This window comes from Dinoponera quadriceps, unplaced genomic scaffold (assembly GCF_001313825.1).
Source record: "Dinoponera quadriceps isolate SergipeBrazil2010 unplaced genomic scaffold, ASM131382v1 scaffold696, whole genome shotgun sequence".
NCBI lineage: Eukaryota > Metazoa > Arthropoda > Insecta > Hymenoptera > Formicidae > Dinoponera > Dinoponera quadriceps.
In genome coordinates, this window is record NW_014554799.1 from 181,371 (window position 1) to 197,821 (window position 16,451).

Genomic DNA, 16,451 nt, shown 5'->3' on the forward strand with positions numbered 1-16,451 from the left:
ACGTATGGCATGTGATATGAGAGAAGATCCGCGCGGTATCGATATTCCGGATAGATGACGTCTCACGTTTCCCCATCGACTTTTTCTCTTTCCGAGCTTTCTCTATCTTTCTCTCTCTCCCCGAGCGAATTTATCGTGAGTGTATCCGTTATCGCGATGACGACTTCGATAAGCTCGACATACGCTACGTAACGCTCGTTCCACCGCGTATCTACGTGTCGCGGAGATTCCTCGCGCGGCACTTGAGAGTGAAAACGTTCATCGACGACAAACTCGGCGGACGTTATCTATGGCCGAATCTTTTTTACGAAACGCACATTTTCCCCCCTTCCCGAGAATCGGCGCGTTCACGCGCGATAAAGCGGCCGGGTGACGAGAGAGTGCGCGAAAATTCGTTCCCCGCGCGCTTCCTCCAGAAATTCGCTCGCGCAGACCCACATTCCCCGACATAAAGGTGAAACGTTTCGGGCTCTCGACCTAATAACTTTACTGCCTCCCTCCACGCGCGCCCGGCGAGAACGAGAGAAAGGGTAAAGTAGAGAGAGAGGCACAACACAAGAGGGACGGCAAAAAAGCTCCTCGACGCGCTGGAAATTTGCGTCGGATTGCGGCCGGTCCGCGTAAATCGTTTTATTATTTGCAGCAGTGCCGCGGGACGGGTCCAAATAACGATAACAACGTGCCGCGCGCGCGGGTCATCGCACGCGCGTCGCCGAGATCGTTCGCGCGTTATGGTGAATCGACGAAAGCCGTTCCGCCTCTGCTCTGCCCGTCGACGCGGCCCCGGAATCGTCGCACGGCGACAATTTCCGCGAACCCTCCTCCTCCATCTCCTCGTCCTTCTCCTCCCCACCTCTCTCGCTCTCCCTCGAGCGCTGCCGCTGGGCCTTTTGTGCGTGCAATTTCCACGTTTTGTTCCGCGCAGCAGACGCGAAACGCGCGCGTCCTGTGCTCGTCGTGTGTACGTATTTAGTGTGTGCGCGCGCGCCGCGTATTTTCGGCGGCGAACAAATCGATCGATGTGGTCGGTCATTGTTCCTCTCGCTGTCGTCGTAGACCATGTGGACGACTAGACCGCGCGAATTCGCAACGTTCCCGGCGCTAGCAGCCAAAGAAGAACGTTCTCGACTCTATTCCTTTTTTTCTCTCCCGGTACTTGGAGTTTTATATTTGCCTCGTCGGTTGAAGTGTGACTTCTTGCGGACGCGATGAAAGTGAGCTGATTCGATGCTCCGAGAAAGTAACAGATCGACTGAAATACAGCTGACCCACAATGACCTTGCCAAGGCGATAGACCGCATCCTTTTGTGCCCTCTCGGCGAATTGGCGATACCTGCCGTCATGAGTGACGTCGAGAAACACGTGCGGCAGAACCGTCGTTTCTACACGTGGCCGGCGGCGACGCGTTTACCGTTAAGAAAGGAAAACAAGGGGAGAAGCGAACCTTGCGTCGGGAATCGTCTCGGTGGCGAATCCGCCGAAAGCACATTCTCAGCGAATTTTCCGAACCGACCGGGCTGACGGTTGCGGCGAGGAAACCGCGATAAAGCCGTCGCCAACATTGTGTCTCTGGTCGGATGTAAAAATAAAAGGAAGCAGACGCGTGTCTCAAGGCTAACAGACCGCGTATTACTCCTCTCAGGAGCGTAGAATCGTACGCTCGACTCCCTCTCGGCTCGTCTTACTCGGCAAGGTATTCAATTACACCGATATTTGTCAATCGAGGTTCGTACACTCCTCTACTCTCTTTCCTCATACCGCTAAGTTTCATCTTCCGCTTTGATCTCCCGACGATCTCGACGGATTTTTCCGAGATCCGCTACCGATCCGTGATCATCATTGCCTGTCGCTTGTTTCAATAACGATTAGTGACAGTGGAAATTGACAGTTGGTTTCTGTCAATTTTCATTTTCCCGCGACGGGAGCGAAGACGATCGCGAAAATCGCGTGAGACTCGCGGTATCGATTCAATCATATTTTTATCGCGCGACCGAGGGACTAAATTAAATACGAATCGCCGCTCCCGTTATTTCCTGCGACTCTCTCTCTCTTTCTTTCTCTCGTCTGTCGCTTTCGTTCTCCTACAAACTGTCGTGGATTTATCGCGCCGGAATTTTCGCAAGAAGTTTCGTGAAGGAAAAGAGGGTGGACCACTGGGGAATTCCGGCGTGTAGAATCGATGTATTAGTTATTACGTAACTTTTCTTCATCCTCGCCGCGAGCAGTGAGTTTGAGTGTGAGTTACCCCGAGACATCCTGTATGTTGCGTGTGTGGGCGGATGTGTGTGCGAGCGAGTTACGTAGAAGGTCTGTTTTTTTATTGATAGTGCGACGATCAAACACGGACGTGCGCGAGCGGTGTAATGGAAGGGCGAGAGGAAGGAAGGAAAGGAGGCTCAAGAGAGAGAGAGAGAGTTCGGGGGAAAGCCCGTCGAGAATTTCCAAATGCACTAGCATACCGACGGGAAATCCGCCGTATTTATAACGGCCGCGCACGTACTATCTCTCTCTCTCTCTCTCTCTCTCTCCGTTCTCTCCTTCGACTGGCGGCGATGAATAACTGATGCCATATCCAATCAGTAAATGGAATCCGCGGCTGAGGCCGGGGCGAGAGAGAGGGAGGGAAGGCTAGCTCTCTCCGCTCCGCTAACAAGAATTTAAGACGCGAGTTTCGGGGCAAATCTCGCCCTCCTGCCCCGCCGGATGTTTCCGTGTATTAACGAAAAACGCACAGGACGGCGCGGGATATCGCGACGATCCTGATGCGAAGCGACGGGGATGATCGGTGATCGCGTCGGAGCGCATTTAATCGCTGATTAATCACGATTGATCGATCCGTGTCTCGGAATCGTCCGTGACGTAGCGTCATCGAGGTGAAAAGGCATGATAAGCCGTTTGTTGCGTCCACGCAGGTGAATTGTGAGATTTATTATTTGTGATTTTTTTCAACAGCGCGTACATCTGTCTCTGTCATTATGCCGAGCGCGAAATTATAAAACTCACCCGTGCGGCTCAGCTATGTTAACTTATTAGCCGACGAATTCAGCGGTTAATATTTCACGCGCGCATTTCATATGAATAACGCGAGAGGTCCACGCGAGTTCACTAACGCGAGAGAAGGGGACAGATATCTCTCTCCCTCTCCAATTCTCCATGGACGGAAGTTACTTCGCAAGACTGCAACGCCACGAGGTACGAAGGTCCTCGTATGCCCGGAAATTAATTGTTCGGGATTTGAGCGCGAGTCGCCACATCGGCGAAGGGACAATTCTAATTTGCACTCGGATTTCAGTTGATTTTCTTCTGATTATCAGTGTCGGCAACTAACGTTTTAACCAAGAAGCGGAAGCTGAATGAAATCTGTTTTAGAATTCATGGGAACCTCGCGAAGAGAACGCGAGAAGCAAAGTCGGTTCAAAATCGCGCGTGTTGTATAATAGCCACGCGGATTCGAGGCAGGGCCGTAAGAATCGGGCGCCTACTTTCTCTCTCTCTCTCTCTTTCGGTGCTATTTCCGTACGCACGGCGATTGAGCGGGCCGGCAAGACGAATCGACGCCAAGAATTCTACGAGTGATCGAACGCAAACCACCACCGTTACTGCTGGTCCTCCTCGTGGACACCCTTTAAACTCACGCGTTCTACGACTCGAGTTCCACGATCAATCGTTATCGGCTCGACGTGTTCAAAATCCAGGACGACTGAACGATACGAAGGAAGTGAAACGCGGAATTTCCGGGCACGAGAGAGCGAAAAGTATCGATGGGTTTTTACGAATGGTCGGCTGTGACGAGTTGACGCGTTTATTTTAGAACGGTTATCGACTTCTCGTGTTGAGTAAAATTTTCGACGTGAATGCCAATACTGATTTGATGATTTATCAATCTGTAATGATATCGAGAAATAAGCACTGAAAAAAAAGTGTTACCGTCCAAGTAATATTTATTTGATCCAAGTAAAATGGTTATTCCAATATACCCGGATAAATATTTTCTAAAAATGGATATATAATTAATGAAAAGGTGAAGCCAGATAGACCTCTACGGCTTTGTTTATTTTACAGCGCTGTTTCTTTTCTTAATGAACGTCTCATGTTATTATTTATTTTTATCTATTTTGTACATTGATAACACGAAAAATCCACAAAACAAAGCATGGGCTCGAATTCAGCCACATTTCTGAATATGTTGACAATAACCCACCTCGTCATTAGAGGACTGACAAAGTTATATATCGTCGATCAATTTCTTCGGGCAATTTTGAAAATTCCAACTTAATTAAACGAGACTTGATTAGGCGTGCAGAATTGAGGGAACACTTTACCGCGACATATCCCGGAGAGAAGACCCGAGAGTCCCTTAAAATGCGCGACGTTCGTCTCTTCCGGTTACTCCGTCGAATTACCTCGATGTCCGCGGTTCGACTTCCCAAACACGAAGAAGACCGCGTTAACCGCGTCATAAATCATTTCGCGGCGTATTCCCCGAGAGAGAAATCTCTTCCGCGTTGAAAGCCAGAAGCCGTCATCGCGCTGAGACGCGATTTCCTCCGCGCGCCAGGATTGATTCATCGCGGAGGACGAAGGTTAAGGAAACGTCGGAGCGGGAATGAGAGAAAGAGAACAGGGACGCGTACTGTGGTGCGCGCCGGTCGACCACTATCGGCGTCTCTTATCGACGCGAAAAAGCGGTTGACAGAGTTTACCGAGTAACCGACAGCCGCGTGCGCGCGCGCACGACCCCCAGGACGACTCCTCACACGGCCCGTTGTGCTCGCTCGCGAACGTGATTCATTTCTTCGAGGGCCCACGGAGGAGCGGAAATCTTGTTTGTCGACAAAGACGCTTGTCCTTTGTGGCGCAGGCTTATCTGCGTGTGTGTCCGATTGCCCCGGACAATTCACGTGGAGCGCTGCCCCGTACTCCCCTTCTTCCGTCTCCACCGCAACGGTGCAACGCGAGATTACGAGTTCGTAAAAGCGCGCTCCGACGGCATACGAGGGCCGCACACGTGCAATCGGGTCAAATATATTTTAATCGTGCGCTCCGGCGGATAGATACGCGACGGCTCCGCAAGAAAGTGACCGACTATTCATAGAGAATAAAATAGTCGGGGATGTATCCTTGCTCCGCGACACGAAACGCTCTGCGAATCCGCGCTTATTAGTAACTTTACGATCTCTCTCCGTGGCTTTTCGGTTGAGAGATAATTCGATCGTCGTTATCCTACCGCATGACGAGAATGCCGTGAGATATGCGAAATAAGGATGTGTGTGTTTTTCTCTTCAAAGGTTACCGACACGCATTTTTCATGCGGAGCGAAATTGTTTTTTCGTTGTGGGCGGTGTGTTGCTACGAGCGAGATAACGATCGGCTGATCTGTTTTACTTCTCTTTTTTTTCCAGATATCACGCGGAGCGGAACTCCACTCTTCCATGGCCGTTTCCCGTGTTCGAAGCAATGCGTGCCCAAAGCCCCTTATCATTCTCCTGTCCGGTGTAGAGTTGTTAGACGACTGGACGGAGAACTGATAAGGGCCCGAGGGTCACAGAATCATCGTGGGACTCAACTGAGATCCCGCGCACTCACCGACCGGAGGCACGTGGCAGAGATGGCGTCGCACAGTGAAATAATTTCTGAAAAAATTTATCTTTTTTTTCACTATAGTTTTGTAAGTTCTGGAAAACCCGGTTTTCCCCATTTTCCCGCGAGATTCTTCAGCTACATACGGTATATTCTTTGTGGGAAAAAAAGTAAATGTGGCGGGTTTTAACTGAACGTGAGTTTTTCTAAGCGAATTTTTTACCCTTGGGATAGAAATCGAAGAAATCCGCGGAAAAATGGGGAAAACCCCGTTTTTTTCCGAAACCTTCAAAACTACAGACTTTTTGATCCTTCTGATTCTTTTTATCATTTACTTACTCTCTGGTCTCTCTACGTTTAAAACGGAAAATGGAAAAGGGAGAAAAGACGTCTTGGTGTACCGTGAAAATAATAATCATAATTGCGGTAAATTGTAATAATTAAAATTAGTGTAGAATATGCTTACTGCAGATTATCACTGCTCAAATTCTCTTGTTAGCTCACGATTAAAGCGTAATTATGCACTGTGTCCGATTTTCCAACGAGATCGTTCCACCACACGTCGATGGTACACCCTCATTTCCACAGATTGAATTTATTTTGGATATATAATGACGTTTAAGTGGTTTTACCAGTCGTTAAGCTATGAGATGTTAATGTAAATCGCTTAATGATGAGCGCGCACGGTTAGGAATTTAAAAAAAATATTTTATGAACGAGGTCAAATTATACGTGATTGTTGGAAGAACGGTAAAAGTAATTAGATTCGTTATTGCACCATGTATGAAGATTTATATCGATCGAGAATAAAATGATTTAAATTTATACATATATATTCTTACATTATTATCGTTATACGGTACATGAAATACGTTTCTACATTGAGACACTTAAGTTTGCAGTGAATTTGTGTCGATAAAAATAAAGTGGATCGCAGCTCTCGATGGAATTCGATAAGAAGCTTACGCCTGTTTTTATTGCGCATAATAAATGGTACAAAAAGAATCGGTAACACTCCTCCTTAAATCACTTCACCTTCCTCTACCCCCGCATCAGGTAAGTATCACACGATGACTCACGTCATGATAAAAATTGCCCGCCTGATTTATTTTGGAAACGTGTGGGAACGCGAGAGTCGGAGAGACTCGTCACGAGACTCTCGACGAGAGAGCGTCGCGTGGACTCGCCAGCCGCGAAGACACGTGACTCGTGTTTAATCGCCGTCTGCTCGACTTGTCGCGGATCTTGCTGAATAGCACGAACTTCGTTAATTAGGGACGCGCGAACGTTCCTCGGAGAACGATCGGTTACGTTCCCGTGCTCTTGGATGCCGCGTGTTCGACCTCGTAATTCGGGTTGATCTGGATGATCTGCCGGGCGGCGGTCTCGCCGAGCTTCTGCGGCTGGTTCTGCACGATCAGTATCTGCTTCGTCTCCTCCTTCTCCTGCAGGAATTGATTGACCCCGACGATCTTCAGCGTCGGCAAACCTTTTATGATCGTCGCGTTCGGGATCGCGAGATTTGCGCCGGCGCAGTCCACCTTCGGGAAGATCACCGGGTTCTTCGTGAGCGACAGAGAGGGTTTCTTCGGCAGACCGTCCGTACACGTGTAGGAGGAGCGCTTCACCGTCACGCCGTTGGCCGCCGCGATCGGCACCGTCAGTACCTCCGGATTCACCGATATTATTTTAGGTCCGAGAACTATCCCGTTTCCTGCAATGAAATGCGAGAAATAAAAGCAAACTCGCGGGCCCGCCTCGCGGTGTTGCACACCGGCGTGATAAATTTAGAGCCGAGTAAATTTCCTTTTCTCTCCCGCCCCGTGAAATCTTCCGCGGAATCGAAATCCGGAAGGGAACGACCGAGTGGCTACGTTAATTTACATCGCACGCACACAAACGTAAAAGTCTCTCGCGTTGTCCAAGCCAAGTCGAGAACGCGCTGAAGAAGCGAGCGGAACACGACGCAGAGCGACCACTTGCCTTTCTGCATCGCCTTCGTGACGGGGCAATCCTTGTGCGCCAGCAAGAGGGTCTTCAGCTTCGCCACTTCGGCGCGCAACGCCTTCACCTCCATCTGCAAGGCCGCGTTCGCCTCGTTCACGTTGGTGACATTCCTCTCCAGCTGCTGGATCCACGCTTTCCTCTTCGCCCTCGCGCGCATCGAGCTCGCCCGGTTGCGCTCGAGGATGTCTTTCTTCTTCAGCTGGTCCATCGTCTTCTTCGCGTTGTCCTTCTTCGCGCCGACGACGGAGGCCGTTGCGTCGGTGGCCTTCGTCTCGATCGCCCTCGGAGTCTGCGGAGCCGCGTTTTTAGATAAAGCTTGCTTCAGCTTCTGCAATGCGATTCCTAAGAGACTTGTCTACGGTGGACGCTAACCGACGCTAGGCGGTGCACAGTAAACAATTTTGTGTTAATTTTCTAGTAAGAAGATTCATAGAAAACGATCCACTGAAATTCTTGTGTTATTTTAACGTGGAAAATACATTAAAAAGTACACAAATATATGCGTTGAATTAACACTCACCTTATTAATGTATTACTTTTTAACGTATTCACCTGGTTAAGATAACGCAAAAGTTTCAGTGGGCCGTTTTTAACACAAAATTTATTACCGTGTATCAAACGAGCGAATTACCATTTTCGCCAGGGATAGTCTGGAGATCACGGATTTCTTGGGCTCCGATCTCGCGGCGCATCGCAGAGCCGGCTCGGTTCTGATGACAACGGTCTGCTGCTGTTTGCTACCGATGTTGGATACATTTGCGACCTCGGACACAGGTGTCGCCGACAGCTGCATCAGCTTGCCGTCCGCAGTTTTCAACAGCAGCTGCACCTCCTCGCCGTTGATGGACCTTCGCAAAAGAATATCCTGAACTCGCTGACGGCGCTGGCGAACACCAGCGAGTAATTTTCGATTGAGTGTTCTCAGATCGGGGAAAAGCGATGAGATAGTTTGATCCTTCGGGAAACATCTCTTGGTCCAGTTTGATAACAAAGGCCTCGCCTCTATTGTCGTTATTTTAAAGCATCGAACGCGCAAAATTGATTCTGTTAATTTATTCATGAGAAATTTGGAGACGTTTCTTTTTATTCATTTTTCACGCAAATGATGTACAGGCCGAAGAAAAAGATGTGGAACAAAGCGAAACGGGGTGGTGATCCTACGATAATGACAGGATTCTTACAGGCACGATATAGGTAGCATCAGTTTGAGCGCAATGAACACAATGAGAAAAGCGAGGCATTAGTTTAATCCAATGAACTCTATATATATATATATATATATTGGAACGAGCACGTCTTTGTCTCCGAATGATCAGAGTTGTGTGAGAGAGAGAGAGATAGCTGAACGGGTACCGTGCTATCCTCTACACCGCAGATTTAAACATGTCCATGTCAGGACAATGTTTTCAGCCATGATAGTTGATGTTAAAAAGAGACAAGACGGTATCAATTTAACTATCTCCGTCTGATCGGCTGCCACTATGGTAGCCATATGGCCTTACGCAATGGTTTAATTTCTTCCTGGCAAGTGACTATTCATGCGATCTAACAGCAAAAGCTTCGCGTCTCTATTATCATTACTGTCTCGAAATGCTTATCGAAGATCACAAGATTAACCCTGTTAATTTTCCCACGAGAAATTTAGAGACCCCTTCTTCCACTTCTTGTTCTGTGCGGTTTTCACGCAAAAACGATGGATGAAGAAAAAAATATGAAGTTAGACGACAGGTCTACGGCAATGTCAGAAGATCCTTACAGATGTGGCGTGGGTGTCGTCGGCAATAGTCTGGGCGCGATAGGCGCGTTCGCAACGATGATGCCTGGCGAGAGAGCGTCGTTCTTTCCGGGCGTCGTGGCGTCGCCCTTCATCAATTCCGGTGTTTCGCTCGCGCTCAGCTTCATAGTGCCGCACACCTCGGGCTCTATGACGCCGGTCGCCTCGTCCGTGCTCTTCTCGGCGAGAGACACGGTCGGTGAGCACTCCTCCACATTGTCCTCGCTGAGGATCTGACTGCTCGCGGGCAACACACCTGTTATGTAAGGAAAGATATGCGGTGTGTGCAACGTGTCATCTGTGATTCCAGCCTACAAGAAACAATTCATCGACGTCACACGGCTGTCCCATCCGATTAATTTGGGAAATGATTCAGGAATGATATCTTTCGTAAAGCTCAAACAAGCTTTTGTGATCTTGCCTCGGGTACTGTGAGCGTGCCGGTATTTCCCTGCTCGACCGCTCTGCGGAATGTCTCGTCGAATGGATTCACCTGCAGGTCTTGGAACAAACCGACCTCCTCGCAGTTCCTGATGAATCTCGTAGGCGTTGGTGTTTGGTCCGCTGCGAGTAAACGAAGATCTTATATGCACACATCTTTGTTCGTGAAGTCCGAGTCGTGTCGAACGTCGTGGTCTTACCAACAAAGCCAGCGTTCTTCGAGTTGTTGCCCAGATTCAGCATCATATCGTGCTTCTTCTTGTGTACGCTCAATTGGTCCTCATTCGTAAAACTCTGCAATTAAAGGATGTCTTGTCTTCTTGCACCTCTGTATGTATTCTATGTATATGTGTGTGTGTATTTCGATTAGCATTGTAACTCTTAAATATTTTCATGATGTAACATGAGTTACATTCTTCCATGTATGTGGACGAGCGAGAGTTCCTGAGGAAAAAGACACGTACCATGGTGCAACCTGATGTGGAGCAGGCGTAGGGTTTCTCGGAGTCGGTCATCGCGAGTGCGTTTCGATGAACTGCGTTTCAAATTTCTTCTCGACGCGAAACAATACTGTGGAATAAGTGGCATAAATATACACGGTAACCTCATTTGCGGGAATGCATTGCTTATATATTATTTATGCGAATTTCACTGTCACTTTGCGCGTTCAGTTCGATCACCAGTCAGCGAGTTTCAATTTTGAGCTTCGAGATAATCAACAGAGTTATTACCACGTGTGTTACGCGCGCGAAATCAAAGTGATCGCGTTGTTTTCGTTGCAACGCTCCGAATCAATCGTAGCCATATTGGCACAGTTGCAGAGACCCATTCAGACAATACAACCTACTAGCCGTCTGTTCGTATTAACTGGACTTATGCTGCCACCTTGTATAAGTTATGAGAGGACGGATGATTGTGTGGTCGGTATCACCGTGTAGAAATTAAAAACGTTTTAAACATATTAATGTTTTACAATTTTTTTATTTTATTTTTCTGTGCTTTTATACATCTTTATTACTTCTCATTTACAACATAATTACATATTTGAGATATTTTTGAAATTTTTTTGTAACGTTAGAAAATGTATGGAACAGCAAGTTTGCTGTATTTAAAAAATATATGTCGACTATTCCGAGGGTTCCGAGAAGATTTTTAAATATTCCTCCTAAAAGTAAAAAATTAATACGAGATTTTTATATTATACCTCGATATCACACGCGGTCTCAATACCATGCAGACTGGACTAAATCCAAATTATGGGTACATACGTAACACGAGAGTGATGAAGAAAATATCGTGAGTCACAACGCGATTGCGAAAATGGCAGAGAAATAGTGCAGAAACGACACGGAGAGTGACGTAGACGTGCGTATAGGGAATGACAGCTTTAAATTTATGCGTGCCTCCTCATTGCTCATTATGTCACGTGGTTACGCGACGAATTGCACAGACACTTCGTTAGAAAGTAATGAGAAAAATGCCTACTCGTACTATATAATTCAAATAAGTCAATTTATTATTATTACTAATAATAAAGTCAGTTTCGGTTTTTTTGAATTAATTTACAATATCAAAATAAATTATTTCGACGTGACGTGAATAATACAAAAAATCGAAAATTAATGAGAAGCATTGAAAATAAATGAAAAGCTTTGTCCTTTTTCAAACAGATCTGGTTCGCTCTCGAATAGCGCAGAGAATAAAAAGAATGCGTTTCCTCTTCGCTCGCACGTCATCTTCGCGCAGAGTCGGCATAATTATTCGCCTCGCAAACGAGCAGTTTTAGAAAATTGCATGGCGAACGAAAGTTTAGTTTTCACGCGACAACGAGATTTCAAAGTGAAACCTGCCGCCTGAAGTTTCGGATTTACCGAGCTCGCGGATAACAAATCGAACAACGGTACAACACGTTTCGACCAAAATCCACCCCAAATTAGTCATTCAAATTAAATCCGACGTTTCATTAATTATATAAAGTCGTAACTCACGGAATGCCCGGTATTTCGAGGAACGCGCGCGAAAAATAAAAAAGAAAAGACAAGAGTGCAAATTAAATTCGAGAAACTCGCGCGATCTCGCGAAACGCAGGAGATTATCGAGAAGAAGCAGCTTGGAAAGTCAGTGGAGGATTAGAAGACGAATTAGTCGGAAAGTAAAATAGAGGAGTTCAGTTAGAAATCGATGTTCCGCGAAATAAAGAATAAAATAAACAACATAAGGAATTAATTAACATCTTGCATGCGAAAAAAAAAGAGTATGTAAAGCGGCCCGGTAGAAAGTGGTGATCGTCGTCGGGGACTCCGTGTAATTTGAAAGGAACGGGCGCGAGAGACGAGCCTGTTCGTCGCGCTTGGGCTTGGTAATTTCACTAGTTAGATAGAAAAGGAACGCTTTGGGCGCTTGGGCCCATCTGGAGAGAGTGAGGACAGACGGCGAAGAGAGTGGTCTCGGAAGCTGATGTTTCTGTTCCTCATCAGTAGTCAACCGCGTGTCGCGGTGTTCTATTCATTGGCTCGCCGGTGTAAACGTGACCCTGACCGTGGCGGACACGCGACGAAATCCGCGTCGAGCGAATATTCACGCGGACAAATTAAATTGCGGAGTGACGTCGCGACTATCCGCGCTAAACGCACACGTCGGTGAATTTAATTTATTCCGAAGAGCGCGCGCCTCATCTCTCTTTCCTTCGCTTCTCCGGCGCATCTCTCTGTTTCTCTTCGAGTGATTCGATCTGTAGAAGTGTGAGGTTATAATATATCACGAGTGTGGTTGTGACAGAAAAGAAGGTAGGAATACAAGATGCAGCGTGAAATGCTCTAATGTATCGAGGGAGGAAAGTATGATGATACAATTTTACTCGAATTAAATCGCATGATGACCCGTGCGATATTCGTTCGTATTCGTGGATTACGATTAAAGGACGATGAAGAAAATAGGTCGATTTTTAGCCGGAGTGACAAATGAAAATTATTCTTACTCAGAATCACTCTCACTATTGATACCATTCTGATGTCAAAGATTTCTGACAGATGTTGACCATTTAAGTGGATCTTATGAGAAGATCGGGTATAACTACTTAATATTGTTTATTTTATTGTTTATAGTATAGTTTTACATTTTCATTGATATGATTGATTCTCATAATAGTTTGTTAAATATTTCATAGCTTCATATGCTGATTTTAATACTTTCCCGACAAATCAAAATTTTTTAAAGGTTCAAATCAGACTCAGCAACTCAAAAAAAGCTCAGCATTACAAAAAAAGCTAACCGTTTTAACTTATCACTTCGGGAATCAAAATCGACTTATTTTACCCATCGTCCTTTCTTAAGAGACAATTTTCTTTAATTCCACGTCCAACTTCAAGATCTTCGTAGACATAAAGTGCATATCTCTCGATACCCTATCTTCTTTTCTGACACTTCGAATAATTGATCGCGACGATTAGCGTGTCTTAAACAGTGACAATTGAGGATTGATCGCATCGAACAGCGGGGAAAGCCTAAGTCCAATCTGACAGATCGCGCTCAGTAGATGAGATCTCAGACTCGCTACCGGCCTTGATCTCGATAGAGAATCCAGGTGAGGCCGTTGATCGGATCACCGCACGTGCAGTCAATTCTTTAGAACGCGAAACGATCGGTTTCCATCGTTGCTACGACGGAAAAACTTAATTGTGCGACTCGCTGGTGCTGCAATGAATCGTGTCTACTCGCCGGCTGGCGAAAGTATTCTCAGTTTTTAGGTACTGTTTAAGGTCTTCCGCGCGCACGTCTCACAACTTTACCAGGTCTTCCAAATTCTCGTTAATTTCATTTGGTGTGACTCGAGGAACCGTTGACCAAAAACTTATACACGGAAGAAATGAGTCTTAAATCAATGATAGATATTCCCATATATTAGTCATATATATAAGAAGAATATTATAATCTTCTTAGAACATTTTTAATTTTGATTTGATTGAATTTGTATTGATGCAAGTATTACTTGCACTCAATTCAAGGCTGAAAATCTTCTAAGAATATTATAATATTCTCGCTTATATATGAAAATATCTATCATTGATTTAAAGACTACTTTTTTTCTGTGTATAGGAAGCTCTAAAGCTCCACTTCATTCGCTAAAATTTTTAATTCTTGTTTATAAAAAGTGATAAATTCTCCAGTTTCTTAAGTTATTTCCAAAGTTCGCTTTCAAACAGTTTGTTTCGCAAGGAGATCGGACGAGAAACTAATTTGTAGCAAAAACACGCTGATAAATTGAGGATACGTTAGGCGGTAGGGCAGATTTCGCATATCGGATCGTTTGCTTTGTCCGCTAAGCGCGAGAAGAGTGAAGAAAGTCGAACGATCGAAAACAATAGCGGAGCACATGCGCGCTCGTTAATTCATCGCTCACAATGATGGCGGTTGCTGAAAGCGATATCCACTTTTTCCTCCGTCTTAATTTTTAATCCGTTGCATAATTCATGCAATGTTATAGATGCAAAGTAGCAAATACTCGCTCTAGAGTGGGATTTTTAACTAGAGATCTGCTCTAGATTTTCCGAGCGGTCGTGAGTTTAATTTAGGCGCGCTCCGCGTAATTTCTAATGTAAAAGTAAACTTCTTTAATAGGATTTCGATAAAATATCTCTCTCGATAATGATAAACGCAGATTAAAGTCTGCGAAAAAAAAAAACGTCAACCAAATTGTCAACCTGACAGTTGACTAGAGTTATGCAAGAGTCAATATGCAAAAGGGGAAAACACGTGTATCACGCAATTGTTTGTGGAATTTCCATTTCGAGCACCTACTGACAGCCTTTCCAGCCGGAAAAGATGGAAGGACCGTCGGCTGGCTTCAAAACGACATCTCCGAGCGCAATTCGAAGTGACTTGGCGCACGCGTGCACGCCGCCGCAGCGCTCGACGTCGTTGTCAAAGTCGAAAGTTACCGGCTAACTTTCACTAATAACTAAAGGTACAGCGGCCGCGCGGTTCCGCATGTAGACCGGCCGAACGTTACGAAGCACTAAAAGGCGTGCCACTTGTCTCGGTGGCCTGGTTTCGTGTCCCACTTTTGCGCCGGACTGTACGTGAACGTCTTGGACACGCTAGCGTGAACCCGCTCGCGATGGCACCGCCGTCGAGGAAACGACCGAGGATGTGGACAAAGGCCCGGCTACCAAGATCGACGTCGTCGTCGATTCATATCACATATATTGGGGGGAATTTATTTACGTATGTTGCTGCAACAATTTTGCTCGCTAGCAACGTTCCTCCGTTTTTTTAAATTTCTTCGTAAAATTGTAAATAAAATTTCTCGTTTAATTTTTTATTTGATTCCTGATACATTGAATTCTGGTATTCAAGACGAGAAAAGATGAGAAGTACACGGAAAAAAGAATCAGTTTCCACAATTAAAAATTAGCTCTCACAAGTCAAAATTACTTATTGTTCATATAATACAACTGAAATTTAGTTAATTTAGATAATTTTTTTACCTGCACCTAGTTTTTCGCTCCCGCAGCTAAAAACTAGGTCTGGTAAATTTTAATTGTGTTATACGGACAGTTAATTCTTTTTTTCCGTGTATATCTCGATTTTCTTCATCTATCTTTCAGATATTTGCATAATTTATTTGAATAATAATTTATTTTTTATATGGCAATTAATGGTTTTATATGGCAATCAACAATTAATAACTTGAACTGATGATCGGTCGCGTCGGATCGCGGGGAAAGCTCGAACCCTTTCGCCGATCTCCTCGATAGTCGAGATCGAGAAATCTAACGTCTCTCGTTCTCTCTAATGACTCGATTGTTACCGTGAGCAAACAGGGGTTATCGCAACGATGCCTGGCAGCTATGTGCTTCCATTCTGCAAGTGTAATACTTTTGTTTACGCCGCTTGTTCGCTACGCGGGCAACGGTGAGCTAATTAAAGTAGAAGTAAAATCGTTTAGAAGCGATCTAACGCGCACGCACCGACGAATCGTCGTAGACGTAGGCGCGAGGGATCTCAGGTGAACAACCTCATGACTGCACACGTGTCTGTTTACACGTTGTAATTCGAACAATCGTCTCCTCCTTCTCCGTCTCTTACGGGTTACCTGTCTCTTTCTCAGACACACAACGCCACGTCCTCTATTCGGCAGATCGAATCTCTTCTTCCAGCGACCCTTCCATTCCGGTTTTCACCGAAATTTTTAGTAAAAGATGCGAATGTTGGCAGGTGTAGAAAGAGTGTTCGTGTTCATAACCCGTATTTAGAGTCAAACGCGACCGTGATTCTCGAGATAACATTGTACACGGTCGTCTTCATGCCAGGAGAATAAACGTGAGAACTGGATGGCCGCGTTTAGCGGTAAATATGGAGTAAACCCGGGCGAACCTCGATATTTGTTGGCCGCACGTTAATAACACTCATTAAAAAAAAAAGAAGAAAATCGATCGATCGATCGTCGCGTAAGGCACAAATACCTGAGAACACCTGAGAACACCTGAGAAAAGAGGAAGAAGAAGAGGAAAAAAGAGAAGGAAAGAAAAAAATAAGGCGCGCTCTTCTTCATTCGAGGGTCTTTTGCGCTTCGAACAGGGCAGCGAGCGAAACGAAACGGAACGAGGGGAGACTACCGGGCGTGACTTACGGGTTTCGAGGTGAAATC

At 45.8% G+C, this 16,451-nt stretch overlaps 1 protein-coding gene across 2 annotated transcripts; it reads right to left on the minus strand.

The window, feature by feature from the left end:
* Nucleotides 1-6,526: 6,526 nt before the first annotated feature.
* On the minus strand, nt 6,527-10,619 carry LOC106742046 (cyclic AMP-dependent transcription factor ATF-7). 2 transcript variants are annotated; one of them, XM_014614635.1, is made up of 7 exons: nt 10,267-10,619; nt 10,003-10,096; nt 9,783-9,925; nt 9,344-9,672; nt 8,219-8,435; nt 7,564-7,876; nt 6,527-7,294 (listed from the first exon to the last, which is right to left on the minus strand). In XM_014614635.1, the coding sequence occupies exons 1-7, from the start codon at nt 10,315-10,317 to the stop codon at nt 6,888-6,890; spliced, it is 1,554 nt and encodes a 517-aa protein (XP_014470121.1). In that variant the 5' UTR covers nt 10,318-10,619; the 3' UTR covers nt 6,527-6,887. The 2 variants fall into 2 exon arrangements, with proteins under 2 accessions (XP_014470121.1, XP_014470120.1); XM_014614634.1 differs by having other exon boundaries at nt 7,564-7,915.
* Between the last annotated feature and the right edge of the window lie 5,832 nt (nt 10,620-16,451).